This window comes from Bombina bombina, chromosome 9 (genome assembly GCF_027579735.1).
Source record: "Bombina bombina isolate aBomBom1 chromosome 9, aBomBom1.pri, whole genome shotgun sequence".
In the NCBI taxonomy this organism is placed as follows: Eukaryota; Metazoa; Chordata; class Amphibia; order Anura; family Bombinatoridae; genus Bombina; species Bombina bombina.
In genome coordinates, this window is record NC_069507.1 from 252,123,221 (window position 1) to 252,136,363 (window position 13,143).

At 39.9% G+C, this 13,143-nt stretch overlaps 1 protein-coding gene across 1 annotated transcript in view; it reads right to left on the reverse strand.

Moving 5' to 3' along the window:
- The window catches only part of LOC128640533 (VPS10 domain-containing receptor SorCS1-like), a 1,407,808-nt gene that overhangs the window by 659,889 nt on the left and 734,776 nt on the right, over positions 1-13,143 (reverse strand). Inside the window, 1 exon segment of the mRNA XM_053693005.1 lies at positions 9,370-9,443. Within this exon segment, the coding sequence (XP_053548980.1) occupies positions 9,370-9,443 (74 nt within the window).

The window sequence follows — 13,143 nt, forward strand, 5'->3', positions numbered from 1 at the left end:
CAGAATCCATGGATGGCAGGCTTTTGAGTGTCCTTGCAAAGAAAGGTGGCTATATTGGTCACTGATTTGTTTTTGTTTTGTTTTTGAATGTCAGAAATGTATATTTGTGAATGTTGAGATGTTATATTGGTTTCACTGGTAAAAATAAATAATTGAAATGGGTATATATTTGTTTTTTGTTAAGTTGCCTAATAATTATGCACAGTAATAGTCACCTGCACACACAGATATCCCCCTAAAATAGCTAAAACTAAAAACAAACTAAAAACTACTTCCAAAAATATTCAGCTTTGATATTAATGAGTTTTTTGGGTTCATTGAGAACATGGTTGTTGTTCAATAATAAAATTAATCCTCAAAAATACAACTTGCCTAATAATTCTGCACTCCCTGTATACAATGTAATATAATACAATGTTATATACAATGTAATATAATACAATGTTATATACAATGTTATATAATACAATGTTATATACAATGTAATATAATACAATGTTATATACAATGTTATATAATACAATGTTATATACAATGTAATTTAATACAATGTTATATACAATGTTATATAATATAATGTTAAATACAATGCAATATAATACAATGGAATTCTGCAGCGTATTTGTGGTGAGCCTGATTCGCCTTAGTTATCAAACCCTACAAAGCGGCAAAAGTAGAATTTGGTGACGTAACAAACAATCCGCCGGACTCAGTCCGACACAGATCGATGCTTACGTCACTACAGATGTACTTTTGGAAGTTATCAAATATCCACCAGGTACGCTCGCCACTATTTCCGCCCAGCGTAACTGGTTTTCAATCCGGCGCCCTGGAGGTGGCAGGTGCCATAGGAATAAATGGGAGTCGGAAAGCAGCGAAAGCTCATTTCTTCTGTTATGTGTGATCAGTCCACGGGTCATCATTACTTCTGGGATATAACTCCTCCCCAACAGGAAATGCAAGAGGATTCACCCAGCAGAGCTGCATATAGCTCCTCCCCTCTACGTCAGTCCCAGTCATTCTCTTGCACCCAACGACTAGATAGGATGTGTGAGAGGACTATGGTGATTATACTTAGTTTTTATGACTTCAATCAAAAGTTTGTTATTTTAAAATAGCACCGGAGCGTGTTATTACTTCTCTGGCAGAGTTTGAGGAAGAATCTGTCAGAGTTTTTTACTATGATTTTAACCGGAGTAGTTAAGATCATATTGCTGTTCTCGGCCATCTGAGGGAGGTAAAGGCTTCAGATCAGGGGACAGCGGGCAGAGGAATCTGCATTGAGGTATGTAGCAGTTTTTATTTTCTGAATGGAATTGATGAGAAAATCCTGCCATACCGTTAAAATGACATGTATGTATACACTTCAGTATTCTGGGGATGGTATTTCACCGGAACTACTCTGTTAAAGGTCACTAATCCTTTTTAATAACTATTTATCATGTTAAACGTTTTTGCTGGAATGTAGAATCGTTTACATTGCTGAGGTACTGTGTGAATAAATATTTGGGCATTATTTTCCACTTGGCAGTTTTTTTTTTTTTTTTTTTTTTTTTTGCTTTATTTGTGACAGTTTCGTTTCTCTTCACTGCTGTGTGGGAGAGGGAGGGGCCGTTTTGGCGCTCTTTGCTACGCATCAAAAAATACCAGTCAGTTACTTTTATTTTTCCTGCATGATCCGGTTCATCTCTGATAGATCTCAGGGGTCTTCAAACTTCTTTGAAGGGAGGTAAATTCTCTCAGCAGAGCTGTGAGAATTCTTATAGTGACTGTGAATAAAAACGTTGCTTTGTATTTTTTATGTCAAATTTAATTATTGTTATTTTACTAATGGGAACAAACCTTTGCTAAAAGTTTTGTTGTTTTAAAGTTTGATGCTATAACTGTTTTTCAGTTCACTATTTCAACTGTCATTTAATCGTTAGTACCTCTTTGAGGCACAGTACGTTTTTTGCTAAAAAAGATTATAACCAAGTTGTAAGTTTTTTGCTAGTGTGTTAAACATGTCTGACTCAGAGGAAGATATCTGTGTCATTTGTTCCAATGCCAAGGTGGAGCCCAATAGAAATTTATGTACTAACTGTAGTACAATGTGAACAAATTTCACCAAACAGCGAGGGGAGAGTTATGCCGACTAACTCGCCTCACGCGGCAGTACCTGCATCTCCCGCCCGGGAGGTGCGTGATATTTTGGCGCCTAGTACATCTGGGCGGCCATTACAGATAACATTACAAGATATGGCTACTGTTATGACTGAAGTTTTGTCTAAATTACCAGAACTAAGAGGCAAGCGTGATCACTCTGGGGTGAGAACAGAGTGCGCTGACAATGCTAGGGCCATGTCTGATACTGCGTCACAGCTCGCAGAGCATGAGGACGGAGAGCTTCATTCTGTGGGTGACGGTTCTGATCCAAACAGATTGGACTCAGATATTTCAAATTTTAAATTTAAATTGGAGAACCTCCGTGTATTACTAGGGGAGGTCTTAGCAGCTCTCAACGATTGTAACACCGTTGCAATACCAGAGAAACTGTGTAGGTTGGATAAATACTTTGCGGTACCGGCGAGTACTGACGTTTTTCCTATACCTAAGAGACTAACTGAAATTGTTACTAAGGAGTGGGATAGACCCGGTGTGCCGTTCTCACCCCCTCCAATATTTAGAAAGATGTTTCCAATAGACGCCACCACTCGGGACTTATGGCAAACGGTCCCCAAGGTGGAGGGAGCAGTTTCTACTTTAGCTAAGCGTACCACTATCCCGGTGGAGGATAGCTGTGCTTTCTCAGATCCAATGGATAAAAAATTAGAGGGTTACCTTAAGAAAATGTTTGTTCAACAAGGTTTTATATTACAACCCCTTGCATGTATCGCGCCGATTACGGCTGCGGCAGCATTTTGGATTGAGTCGCTTGAAGAGAACCTTAGTTCATCTACGCTAGACGACATTACGGACAGGCTTAGAGTCCTTAAACTAGCTAATTCCTTCATTTCGGAGGCCGTAGTACATTTAACCAAACTTACGGCTAAGAACTCAGGATTCGCCATACAGGCACGTAGGGCGCTGTGGCTAAAATCCTGGTCAGCTGATGTTACTTCTAAGTCCAAATTACTTAATATACCTTTCAAGGGGCAGTCTTTATTTGGGCCCGGTTTGAAAGAGATTATCGCTGACATTACAGGAGGTAAGGGCCACGCCCTACCTCAAGACAAAGCCAAAGCTAAGGCTAGACAGTCTAATTTTCGTCCCTTTCGGAACTTTAAAACAGGAGCAGCATCAACCTCCACTGCACCAAAACAGGAAGGAGCTGTTGCTCGTTACAGGCAAGGCTGGAAGCCTAACCAGTCCTGGAACAAGAGCAAGCAGGCCAGGAAACCTGCTGCTGCCCCAAAGACAGCATGAACCGAGAGCCCCCGATCCGGGACCGGATCTAGTGGGGGGCAGACTCTCTCTCTTCGCCCAGGCCTGGGCAAGAGATGTTCAGGATCCCTGGGCTCTAGAGATCATATCGCAGGGATACCTTCTAGACTTCAAATTATCTCCCCCAAGAGGGAGATTTCATCTGTCAAGGTTGTCAACAAACCAGATAAAGAAAGAAGCGTTTCTACGCTGCGTACAAGATCTCAGGGACTATGGAATCAGGAGGAGAGTCTCCTTCCAATAAACATTCTGGAATTGAGAGCAGTTCTCAATGCCCTTCTGGCTTGGCCCCAGTTAACAACTCGGGGGTTCATCAGGTTTCAGTCGGACAACATCAGGACTGTAGCTTACATCAACCATCAGGGAGGGACAAGAAGCTCCCTAGCAATGATGGAAGTATCAAAGATAATTCGCTGGGCAGAGTCTCACTCTTGCCACCTAAAAGCAATCCACATCCCGGGAGTGGAGAACTGGGAGGCGGATTTCTTGAGTCGCCAGACTTTTCATCCGGGGGAGTGGGAACTTCATCCGGAGGTCTTTGCCCAAATACTTCGACGTTGGGGCAAACCAGAGATAGATCTCATGGCGTCTCGCCAGAACGCCAAACTTCCTCGCTACGGGTCCAGATCCAGGGATCCGGGAGCAGTTCTGATAGATGCTTTGACAGCACCTTGGAACTTCAGGATGGCTTATGTGTTTCCACCCTTCCCGCTGCTTCCTCGATTGATTGCCAAAATCAAACAGGAGAGAGCATCAGTAATTCTAATAGCACCTGCATGGCCACGCAGGACTTGGTATGCAGATCTAGTGGACATGTCATCCTGTCCGCCTTGGTCTCTACCTCTAAGACAGGACCTTCTGATACAGGGTCCATTCAAACATCAAAATCTAACTTCTCTGAAGCTGACTGCTTGGAAATTGAACGCTTGATTTTATCAAAACGTGGTTTTTCTGAGTCGGTTATTGATACCCTAATTCAGGCTAGGAAGCCTGTTACCAGAAGGATTTACCATAAAATATGGCGGAAATACCTATACTGGTGCGAATCCAAAGGTTACTCCTGGAGTAAGGTTAGGATCGCTAGGATACTGTCTTTTCTACAAGAAGGTTTAGAAAAGGGTTTATCAGCTAGTTCATTAAAGGGACAGATTTCAGCTCTGTCCATCTTGTTACACAGACGTCTGTCAGAAAATCCAGACGTCCAGTCCTTTTGTCAGGCTTTAGCTAGGATCAAGCCTGTGTTTAAAGCTGTTGCTCCACCATGGAGTTTAAACTTAGTTCTTAACGTTTTACAGGGTGTTCCGTTTGAACCCCTTCATTCCATTGATATAAAAATGTTATCTTGGAAAGTTCTGTTTTTAATGGCTATTTCCTCGGCTCGAAGAGTCTCTGAGTTATCAGCCTTACATTGTGATTCCCCTTATCTGATTTTTCACTCAGACAAGGTAGTTCTGCGTACTAAACCTGGGTTCTTACCTAAGGTAGTCACTAACAGGAACATCAATCAAGAGATTGTTGTCCCATCCTTGTGTCCAAATCCTTCTTCAAAGAAGGAACGTCTTTTACACAATCTGGATGTAGTTCGTGCCCTCAAGTTCTACTTGCAGGCAACTAAAGATTTTCGCCAAACTACTTCCTTGTTTGTCGTTTACTCTGGACAGAGGAGAGGTCAAAAAGCTTCTGCTACCTCTCTCTCTTTTTGGCTTCGTAGCATAATACGTTTAGCCTATGAGACTGCTGGACAGCAGCCTCCTGAAAGAATTACAGCTCACTCCACTAGAGCTGTGGCTTCCACTTGGGCCTTTAAGAATGAGGCCTCTGTTGAACAGATTTGCAAGGCTGCAACTTGGTCTTCACTTCATACTTTTTCCAAATTTTACAAATTTGACACTTTTGCTTCTTCGGAGGCTATTTTTGGGAGAAAGGTTCTTCAGGCAGTGGTTCCTTCTGTATAATGAGCCTGCCTTCCCTCCCGTCATCCGTGTACTTTTGCTTTGGTATTGGTATCCCAGAAGTAATGATGACCCGTGGACTGATCACACATAACAGAAGAAAACATAATTTATGCTTACCTGATAAATTCCTTTCTTCTGTTGTGTGATCAGTCCACGGCCCGCCCTGTTTTTAAGGCAGGTAAATATCTTTTAAATTATACTCCAGTCACCACTTCACCCTTGGTTACTCCTTTCTCGTTGATTCTTGGTCGAATGACTGGGACTGACGTAGAGGGGAGGAGCTATATGCAGCTCTGCTGGGTGAATCCTCTTGCATTTCCTGTTGGGGAGGAGTTATATCCCAGAAGTAATGATGACCCGTGGACTGATCACACAACAGAAGAAAGGAATTTATCAGGTAAGCATAAATTATGTTTTTCTCTGCTGCCCGATATCCCATTAATTTCTATGGGAATGTTTACACCTAAAACCCTAACATGTACCCCGAGTCTAAACCCCCCCTACACCGCCACCACCTACATTATACTTATTAACCCCTAAACTGCCACTCATGAACCCCACCGCAACTAAATAAAGCGTTTAACCCCTAAACCGCCGCTCCCAGAGCCCACCGCCACTTACATTATATTTATTAACCTCTAATCTGCCCCCCCTACACCACCGCCACTGTATTAAATTTATTAACCCTTATTAACCCCTAAACCTAAATCTAACCCTAACACCCCCAAACTTAAATATAATTTAAATGAATATAAATATTCATGCATTAAATAAATTATTCCTATTTAAAACTAAATACTTACCTGTAAAATAAACCATAAGATAGCTACAAAATAACTAATAGTTACAGTGTAGCTATCTTAGGGTTTATTTTTATTTTGCAGGCAAGTTTGTTTTTATTTTAACTAGGTACAATAGTTATTAAATAGTTATTAACTATTTAATAACTACCTAGCTAAAATAAAGATAAATTTACCTGTAAAATAAAACCTAACCTAAGTTACAATTATACCTAACACTACACTATAATTAAATTAATTCCCTAAATTAACTACAATTAAATAAAATTAAATAAAATTGTCTAAAGTACAAAAAATAACAAACACTAAATTACAGAAAATAATAAAATAATTACAAGATTTTTAAACTAATTACACCCACTCTAAACCCCCTAACAAAATAAAAAAGCCCCCCCAAAATAAAAAAGCCCTACCCTACACTTAATTACAAATAGCCCTTAAAAGGGCCTTTTGCAGGGCATTGCCCCAAAGTAATCAGCTCTTTTACCTGTAAAAAAAATTACAATTCCCCCCCCAACATTAAAACCCACCACCCACACAACCAACCCTACTCTAAAAAACACACAATCCCCCCTTAAAAAAACCTAACACTAACCCCTTGAAGATCACCCTACCTTGAGACGTCTTCACCCAACCGGGCCAAAGTCCTCAACGAAGCCGAGCGAAGTGGTCTTCCCGACGGGCAGAAGTCTTCACCCAAGCCGGGCAGAAGAGGTCCTCCAGACAGGCAGAAGTCTTCATCCAGACAGCATCTTCTATCTTCATCCATCCGGCGCGGAGCGGCTCCATCTTCAAGACATCCAATGCGGAGCATCCTGTTCATCCGGAGTCTTCTTCAACAATGATGGATCCTTTAAGTGACATCATCCAAGATGGCGTCCCTTCAATTCCGATTGGCTGCTCATCGCACCGTACTTGGTGCACGGCTTTTTGACAGATTTTTTTATAATTTTGGAGAACGTATTCAGGTCCACGGCAGTGATGTTAGGCGATCTTAGGTGAGCGTCTTGGTGCCGGCGAATGCAAGAAAGTCAACACTTTGATAAATAGATGCCTTAGTTTTTATATTTATATATATATATTTATTTTATTAATTGCACACTCTGTATCTGTATCATGAAAGTTTCATTTTCACTTTACTGTCCCTTTAATATTCAGACTTTGCAATCACATTAAAATGTGAAATCTTAAAAAGTTTGCAATAACCACCAAGGGGCATTTTTATGATACACTTTGCTATGGTCACATGGTTAACTGAATATCCCAATGATCTAGTAACTTAGTAAATCCTAGACTTTTTTTTCTCTCTCATAAACAACAGGACAACCTATATTTTTGCATTCAGAAGGATCTTTGAAGACTGAACTTAAATCATCACAGCTCTTTTGTTTGGTTTAGGGACAAAGATTAAATGAATGATATGGAATCTTAAGAAAAATGACATTGAATATCAGTAGGGAAGTTTTACAGACTAGAACACTAGATTCTAGACCATGTCAGTTTGTTTGAAAAGGGGGAATTCTGCTTCAAAATTCCACTGAGGAATTAATGGTATACATCTGTCTATTCAAAATCTTTCCAAAGTTCTGAGCTAGCGGATGGATAACAGAGCTGACCATAAGGGGTAGATTTATCAAGCAGCGGATGATGCAATCTACCCTCGAAGTTTTCGGCTAGCCGGAAACTTATTTTAAGAAGCAAAGGATTTTTAAGGTATTTTGTCAAACTCATTCTGGAGAGAAGACAGTATTTAAAGGAAAGAGACACTGAAGAAGATGTAGGAAACTGTATGAATGCTGTAATGTTAATATGTCCTCTCTAGAAAACGTTCCATCAGTCCAGCGGCTGAGCATTGGTTGCTACTAGCAAGAGGGAAATATATTTATGTAATAATAATGTTTGTATACATTTTGTTAAGGCCCATACTTGGGTCACACGGGCCGATTTATCAAGCTCCGTATGGCTTGCCGGAAACAGAAGTTATGAAGCTGTGGTCTAAAAACCGCTGCTCCATAACCTGTCCGCCTGCTCTGAGGCCGCGGACAGAAATCAACAGGATCGAATACGATCGGGTTGATTGACACCCCCTGATTGGTCGCGAATCTGCAGGGGGAGGTATTGCACCAGCAGTTCACAAGAACAGCTGGTGCAATGATAAATGCCAGCAGCGTATGCTGTCGGCATTTATCGATGTGCAGTGGACATGATATATTACATTGTATCATGTCAAGTCGCACATTAATAAATACACCCCACAATATGTATAAAACTGCTGTACAATTACTTGCAAATCACAATTTTACTGTTTTCTGTTTCTTATGGTTCCTGCTGCATATGACAGCTCATCTCGCTATAATGACTTATAATAAAGATTAATGTGGCACACAGATCTATTTGTTCTGCATTTGGAAACCACAACATAGTTTGCATCTAATGTCAATAAGACAGATATGACTGAGGAATATGCTGATCACTATAACACCTTATGTATATGAAACCACACTTTACATCTTGAGAAGAAACCCTTGATTATAATCTCAGAAGGAGGATTGAAGGTTGATAACAAGTCACATAATATAGAATTAATGGCTGCAAGAACATCTAATATTTTCTATTACATGGACAGAAACAAAATAATATAAATGTATTAATTTTATTGGCCTAGATACAGACACATTTAGGTTTTATTCTTCAGGAAATAGAATACTATTTATTTTTATACGTAAATGTGTAACTAAGGAAAGAATATTTTTAATATTATGAAAATCAATTCTGTGTTTATTGATATAATAATAATCATATTAACCCTTTCATGATGGTACTTATTTGTCTACACCAACAACAAAGTTCCAATGTAAACAAATAAGTAAAAATTTAAATTACATGATCGTTCATGCGATTGCGTGATTTCAATGATGGGTTTTTTCAGGGGGGAGTGTCTATGACGCCAGGGACCCACATCAGCCTGCATTCAGGAAGTGCATATGGCTTTAATACAGCCAAGGTCACTCCATGCCGTCCTAACAGCGCTAAATCCAGCACAGTTAAGATGGCATGGAACGTCCTAACAGCTGGAAGGGGTTGTTATTAATAATAATAATAATCATAATCATAATAATAACCATCCTCTTCCATTTAATTATAAATAATACACACATAAAAATATATTAAAAAAATAAAATATATCTTACCAGTAAAATCTATTTGGTGCTACAGCCTCACTGAGGAGCAGCCAACGTCTGCCAAATTCTGCTGAGCTGAATAGCTAGAAGGGCAAGGAACATAGATTAGTCAGAAATCAGATCCAAACTATATATATATAAAAGGGTAACAGAAAGTCTGTCTTCTGAGGGTTTATCATAAAAGAAAAGGAATCAATAAAACTTTTTGTCTAAAACTCAGAACTTTGTAGAGGTGGGAATTGTATCACTATTTTATGGAACAAGTAAAACAATGATACGTGTATGCAATGAATAGAAAATGAAGAAATACTAATAGAATAATAATACTGTGCACATAAAATGACTGGTGCACTTCATACTTTTTTTTACACTTTTTTTTTTGTATTTGAATAAAATGTTCTAGTGAAATAAATTCTCAGATACAGCACTCACAAACCATTGTTTAAGTTAATGGAGCATTAAAGTACATTTCTTTTAAATCCATCAAATATAGCAACAGTTAAAGGGACATGAAACAACATTTTTATAAACAGAACCTACAATTTTAAGCAATTTATTTACTTCTTTTGTCAATTTTGCTTCATTCTCTTGCTATACATTTTGTAAGGAGCAGCAATGCGCTGCTGAGAGCTAGCTGAGCACATCAGGTTAGCCAACGATAAGAGGCATAGGTGTGCAGCCACCAATCAGCAGTGCATTGCTGCTACTGAGCCTACCTAGTTATGCTTTTCAACAAAGGATACCCGGACAATTAAACAAATTAAATAATAGAAATAAATTCAAAGTTGTTTAAAATTGTGTTCTCTTTCAGAATCATGAGAGAAAGTTTCATTTTGACTATACTGTCTCTTTTAAGCTTTTCATTTATTTTTCTTATGTCCTTGTTTTGCCCATTTGCGAGTTTGTACTGACAAAGAAACATGCAAACTCGGGTAAAATAGAGGATTTTGATTTATAAAGTAAACATTTGGTTCAAATCACTTATCTACAACAAAAAGCCCCAACTTATATAATATAGTAAGTCAGCTATTACTAAATAACCTACTTGTCAAATCTAGCTGACTTTAAAGTTGTCAGAAATCTTTAGTTGAGTACACAGCAACAGTCGACATTCGATAGTTAGTGCTTAAAAACCTTCTTACAGTATGAGGCCTATTTATCAGCGGTCTTGCGGACCTGATCCGACAGTGCGGATCAGGTCCACAAGACCTCGCTGAATGCGGAGAGCAATACGCTCTCCATATTCAGCATTGTACCAGCAGCTCACAAGAGCTGCTGGTACAACGCCGCCCCCTGCAGACTCGCGGCCGCCAGCAGGGGTCTGTCAATCAACCTCGATCGGGTTGAATTGTGGCGATTCCTGTCAGCCTGCTCAGAGCAGGCGGACAGGGTTATTGGGAAGCGGTCTTTAGCCTCTGAAGATTCGCCAGAAACACGGGCCCACAAGCTCCATCCGGAGCTTGATAAATGGGCCTCAAAATCTCAAGTAGAAAATGTATAGGCCTAGATTACGAGTGGAGATCTATCGTTAGTGCAAGGAGTGTAAAATCGATTGCAATATTGCATTTTTTTTAGGCTCTAATCCATAATACAAGTAGTGTGCTGTGTAAATGACTGCTAATTCATTTGGTACTTTACGCTCCTCATATTTTCAATGGGCGGTGTTGAGTGGCAATGTCAGCTCGTTTTACAAGTTAAAAGTAAATGAAATCGCTCTAAAGCAATCGTATTTAATGCTCAAATATTTTATGCAATCTGAAACATCATATAAAGAGTTAAGTTAGTTGCACTAAACTACTCTATTAACACTTAACTGCCACACCCCCACATTGCAAACTACCACCCTACACTATTAACCCCTAAACCGCCACAAGCCCCATATCATACTACCCCTCTACACCATTAATCCCTAAACTGCCACAACCCCCATCTCAAACTAACCCACTATACTATTAACCCCTAAACCGCCACAACACCAATTTCAAAATACCCACCAACAACTTAACTCCATAACCAATTAACCCCCCTAACCTAACACCCCCTAAACCACCTAACCCTAAGTTACCCCCCAAAAAACCTTACCTTACCTGAAAAAAGCAAAAAACTAACCTTATCTGATTATATATATATATATACAGTATATATATTCCAAATGGTTTAGGCACTCCAAAAGGTTATATCTGCCAAGTCCTGTTGTATTAAATATTCAAATCATGAAGACTCAGCTTAAAAATGGGTGTTTTTCTTTTGCAGTTTTCGTGCTCCATTGAAGTCTATGGCATCTACTTATCAAGCCGTCAACTGCAAATACGCTGGAATTCCGCAGCATATTTGTGGCGAGCCTGATTCCCCTTAGTTATCAAAGCCTACAGTCTGGCAAAAGTAGAAATTTGTAATGTAACATACGATCCGCCGGGCAAAGTCCGACACAGATCGATGCTTACGTCATTACAGATGTTCCAATTGCAAATTCAGCACAATCTGACTACTTTTGCTAGTTAACACATTTCTTACCAGGTATGCTCGCCACTATTCCGGCCCAGGGTACCTGGTTTTCAATCCGCCACCCTGGAGACGGCGGATGCCATAGAAATCAATGGGAGTCTGAAAGCAGTGAAAGCTCATGTTCGCTGCTGCCCGATATCCCATTGATTCCTATGGTAATGTTTACACCTAACACCCTAACATGTACCCCGAGTCTAAACACCCCTAATCTGCCCCCCTACACCTCCGCCACCTACATTATACTTATTAACCCCTAATCTGCCACCCCCTACACCGCTGCCACTATATTAAATGTATTAACCCCTAATCTGCCTCCCCCTACACCACCGCCACTATATTAAATGTATTAATCCCTAATCTGTCGCCCCCTACACCACCGCCACCTACATTATACTTATTAACCCTTAATCTGCCACCCCCTACACCGCCGCCACTATATTAAATTTATTAACCCCTAAACCTAAGTCTAACCTTAACCCTAACACCCCTTAACTTAACTATAATTTAAATAAATCTAAATAAATATTCCTATCATTAACTAAATTATTCCTATTTAAGACTAAATACTTACCTATAAAATAAACCCTAAGATAGCTATAATATAAATAATAGTTACATTGTAGCTAGCTTAGGTTTTATATTTATTTTACAGGCAAGTTTGTATTTAGTTTAACCATATAGCTCGCATTGAGCTCGCATTCTATTGGCTGTTCCAGAATGCGAGCTCAATCCTATTGGCTGCTCGGATCAGCTAATAGGATTGAACTTCAATCCTATTGGTTGATTGCATCAGCCAATAGGATTGTTTCTACCTTAATTCCGATTGGCTGATAGAATTCTATTAGCCAATCGGAATCTAAGGAACGCCATCTTGGATGATGTCACTTAAAGGTACCTTCATTCAGCAAGAGGACATCAGCCGAAGAGGATGCTCCACGTCGCATGTCTTGAAGATGGAGCTGCTCCGTGCCGGATGGATGAAGATAGAAGATGCCGTCTGGATGAAGACTTCTGCCCGTCTGGAGGACCACTTCTGCCCATCTGGAGGACCACTTCTGCCAGATTCGTTGAGGACTTCGGCCCGATTGGGTGAAGAATTCTCCCGGTAAGGTGATCTTCAAGGGGTTAGTGTTTGTTTTTTTTAAGGAGGTATTGGGTGGGTTTTAGAGTAGACTTGGTTGTGTGGGTGGTGGGTTTTAATGTTGGGGGGGTTGTAATTTTTTTTACAGGTAAAAGAGCCGATTACTTTGGGGCAATGCCCCACAAAAGGGCCTTTTA